The sequence below is a fragment of the Sinocyclocheilus rhinocerous genome, unplaced genomic scaffold, assembly GCF_001515625.1.
Source record: "Sinocyclocheilus rhinocerous isolate Xijiao unplaced genomic scaffold, SAMN03320098_v1.1 scaffold1596, whole genome shotgun sequence".
NCBI lineage: Eukaryota > Metazoa > Chordata > Actinopteri > Cypriniformes > Cyprinidae > Sinocyclocheilus > Sinocyclocheilus rhinocerous.
Window position 1 is genome coordinate 153,834 of NW_015658739.1, and position 3,827 is coordinate 157,660.

Genomic DNA, 3,827 nt, shown 5'->3' on the forward strand with positions numbered 1-3,827 from the left:
ATACACACATAAACCGTGTAATACACTGTATTTTCCTCATATTATGTCAATGGCAATTACTGTGTTAAATAAAGACAAAATACTGGTTTAAACTGGGCTCACAGCCTGTCATATTCTCTTCTGCAAATAAGACGTGGCATTTCCATCTGAAGGCTGGTTTGTGTAATTACAGACGAGTGGAGCAGCACCAGCGTATATAGAGAAAAATATCACAGCCATTAAAACCTGTCATTTGGTTTCAGATGAACAGTTTCCAGATGGTAGTTCACCAATTACCCAGAGAAGAGCAGAGCGGGTCCGTCAGCGTTCACACAGACAGGTAAGAGAGAGATCGTAATGACCAACCCTACTTTATAATAGCTCTGAGTCTGAATCTATTCTAAGAGCATCATTACACTGCGTTTATGCAGCATTGCAAAAAATAAGGCCTTGAGTTGCTTATTGCTTTCATAAAGCAGCAGCATGAGCGTTATGATAAAAGACACAGTTGTGCAATGAATAGTTAGGCTTATGTTCATTTATAAATATTATTAATAATTCTGAAGAATAAAGGATAAACAATTGTTCTGCCAAGTATTATGATTCATTAGGCTATAGTTTATTTCCATTTTATGACAGCTTCAAGCATCACTCTTCCAATCAGAATCAAAAGGAGTCAAAACGGTTCATTTTATATCTAAAACTATCATTATTATTAATTATTAATGAGTTTGTTTGAACTTTTTACACCCTTTGACTAAGTTTCGCCATCTTAAAATCATTGACGTTAATTTAAACACACAACCGTCCGTCTTTCTCTGACAGAAGTGAGCATCAGTGTTTGGACATCAGCTGTGTGTCCTCGTCTAGATCTGACCTTTACATGACTGATAAATCATGTGTCTGAACCAAAACATCTCAAATAAACCACTATCTGTAATCTCTAATGCACAAGTGATAACATACATCTGTGTTCGGCTTATGAGTGACTATTTTCTACATTTTACATATATATATATATATATACAGTATATAATGTATAGTGTGTGTGTGTGTGTGTATATATATGTACACACACACACACACACACACACACATATATATATATATATATATATACACTGCCATTCAAAAGTTTGGGATCAGTAAGATTTGTAATATTTTTAAGTCTCTTCTGTTCACCGAGGCTACATTTATTTGATCAGAAATACAGAAAAAAAACAGCAATATTGTGAAATATTATTGCAATTTAAAATAACAGTTTTCCATTTGAACATAATTTAAAATGTAATTTATTTCTGTGATCAAAGCTGAATTTTCAGCATCATTACTCCAGTCTTCAGTGTCACATGATCTTCAGAAATCATTCTAATATGCTGATTTATTATCAATATTAGAAACAGTTTTGCTGCTTAATATTTTTTGGAACCTGTGAAACTTTATTTCAGGATTCTTTGATGAATAAAAAGTTAAAAAGAATAGCATTTATTCAAAATAGAAACGCATTAAAAATCTTACTGATCCCAACATATATATACACACACACACACGTATACTTAACCATTTGTCTAACGATCTAGCAAATGTAAAGGAGTTTTCTGAATATATTCATTCACACAATATTTCACTGCAATAACCAACAAAAATCCAATCGTCAGTATTTTCACTCCTTTTCTGAAGCTTCTTTCACAAGTTCAGATGCAAACAGACATTCAGAGTTCAGAAATGAATACAATTCACCTCAAATTGGTTATGAAAATTCAGTTCTGTGTTATTTATGAGCTGTTGGTCTTTATGTGTTAGTCGTGTGTATAAACTGACCTGCCAGGATGGCTTTTCCAGGATGGGTGAGTTTGGCTTTGACCGTCATCTTCAGTCACTGTTTCATCTGAGAGCAGCGCGCGATCCGCCGATCATAGACTGATGACAAGAGACTGCTCTCAGCCAATCAGCGGGCAGATCGGCACACAGGGGCGGGGCTCGCATCTCGCTCTCTCTCTCTTTCTCACTCACTCTCTCTCGGCGTCACGCCCTCCAGAAACGAAACTCGAGTTAAGGTGGATCTCCAGCCTAAAACTCCTTCACATCATCCGACTGACAGAAAACAGCTCGAGGTTTTAGTTTTAAATAAAAAAGAAACAAGAAAAAAATCAGCAGTATGGAGGCTCAGCCTGCAGAAATGAAAAATAAATAAATGTGGCAATATTTAAATATGAAAATGTAGACATGCGGAAATAAATGCATATAAAAATAAAGGAATGTATAAATAAAAAATACATTAAAATACATAAATCAATAAATGAAAGAATAAAAAAGTGATAACAAATTTAAATAAAGAATCAGTACTGAAAATGATAAAATAAATAAATTTAGGACTAAATTTAATAATTTGTATTTGTTTTATAAAGTCATTTATTCCTTTATTTTTCCATTATATTATTTATATGTATTTATTCATTTATTTTTAATTACATTTTTTTTTTTTTTGCAGGTTTGGGCCTCTATACATCAAAGATACATGTATAATCTGTAAAATCTGTTAAAACTCTAGTGTGATCAATATAAAGGAGCTGCTGTTACTGTATATTATGCACTAATTTTAACTAAAAGAAAAAACACTGTGCACTATGGTAACACAATGCTTTTTTTTTTTGTACTACAGTGCTAACATAGTTTTTTTCTGGACATAGTTTCTATGAAGTATTGTAGAAATATATATTCTGATTCCGTCACTGTACTACGGAAAATGAAATTGGGAATATAACATTACTTTCTGGAACATAACCATTGAATGCATCATAACTCTGCCACTACAGTGATGCTGAAAACCAAACTAATCCCAAAATGTTTTTGTATCAGTGATCTTTCTGCTACACTACGTTTTGATCAAAATTGAGCAAGAACCCAGACAAGAACATGCCGGAAAAACATACAAAACCCACATTAAACAGGAACAACGTGAGACACTGTGACCTGAAGTGACTTGAGAGTGAGACAGAATGAACAGCACATGTAAACTTTATTCTCTGTGACTCTTCAGTCTAAGGAGTCGCTACACACTGAGCAACCCAAACATCACTTTTTGTATTTTTTGCATATTGTTTTCCTAAAAAATAATGTCTCTTTTGACTACAACATTATATAGACAGTGCATATGGCTTGCAGTAACATGGATGATGAACAGCAGCAGAAAAAGCTTCAATAATCATGCGCAAGTAACAGCTACATCAAGCTAGCGTGAAATAAACAGACGTTTGGTTGTGCTCATCACTGATGGTGAGATTTTCACATTGTAAAACTGAAATTTAGTACCGCTTGAAATGTAAACAAAGTTAATACTGCAGAATCAAACGATTAAAAACAGACGAGAATGGACAAAAGAACCAAGAAATGAGTTTGTCACTACAAATACTGTACTGTTCACCCTAACTAGTGTCGCTCGGTTTAGTGTCCTTCCTCTCATCATCAGCGCGATCTGATCAGATTCAAATGAAAATATAAGTTAACGAGCAGCTTGTTGAGCGGTGAACGCAACACACGTATGTAAGGAAGTAGCGCTGGATGTTCATTTGATTGCAGAGATGCTTCGTCATGCTTCCTGAATGCAGCACAGGCACACGATTCCCAGAATTCCTAGCGGGAAAATTCAAGGCTGAAGGTTGAAGCCGTACACCGGAGGAGTGAAACCGTAAGCTGGGAAACCCGTCTGAGGAGTGACGTGTGTTTGACTGCCACTCAGCATCAGCTGTTGTCCGACACAGACACACACACTCACACAGACACTCACACAGACACAGACACAGACACACACACACACACACACACACACTCACACACACACAGACACA

General features: G+C 35.3%; 2 protein-coding genes across 2 annotated transcripts in view; both read right to left on the reverse strand.

Moving 5' to 3' along the window:
- LOC107722854 (tricarboxylate transport protein, mitochondrial) overlaps window positions 1-1,849 on the reverse strand; it is a 20,155-nt gene extending 18,306 nt beyond the window's left edge. The window contains exon 1 of the mRNA XM_016531347.1: window positions 1,801-1,849. Within this exon, the coding sequence (XP_016386833.1) occupies window positions 1,801-1,849 (49 nt within the window). The remainder of the gene's footprint in view (window positions 1-1,800) is intronic.
- A 1,055-nt stretch (window positions 1,850-2,904) lies between these two features.
- LOC107722848 (clathrin heavy chain 1-like) overlaps window positions 2,905-3,827 on the reverse strand; it is a 53,621-nt gene continuing 52,698 nt past the window's right edge. The window contains exon 35 of the mRNA XM_016531343.1: window positions 2,905-3,724. Coding sequence (XP_016386829.1) covers window positions 3,465-3,724 — 260 coding nt within the window. The 3' untranslated portion in view covers window positions 2,905-3,464. The remainder of the gene's footprint in view (window positions 3,725-3,827) is intronic.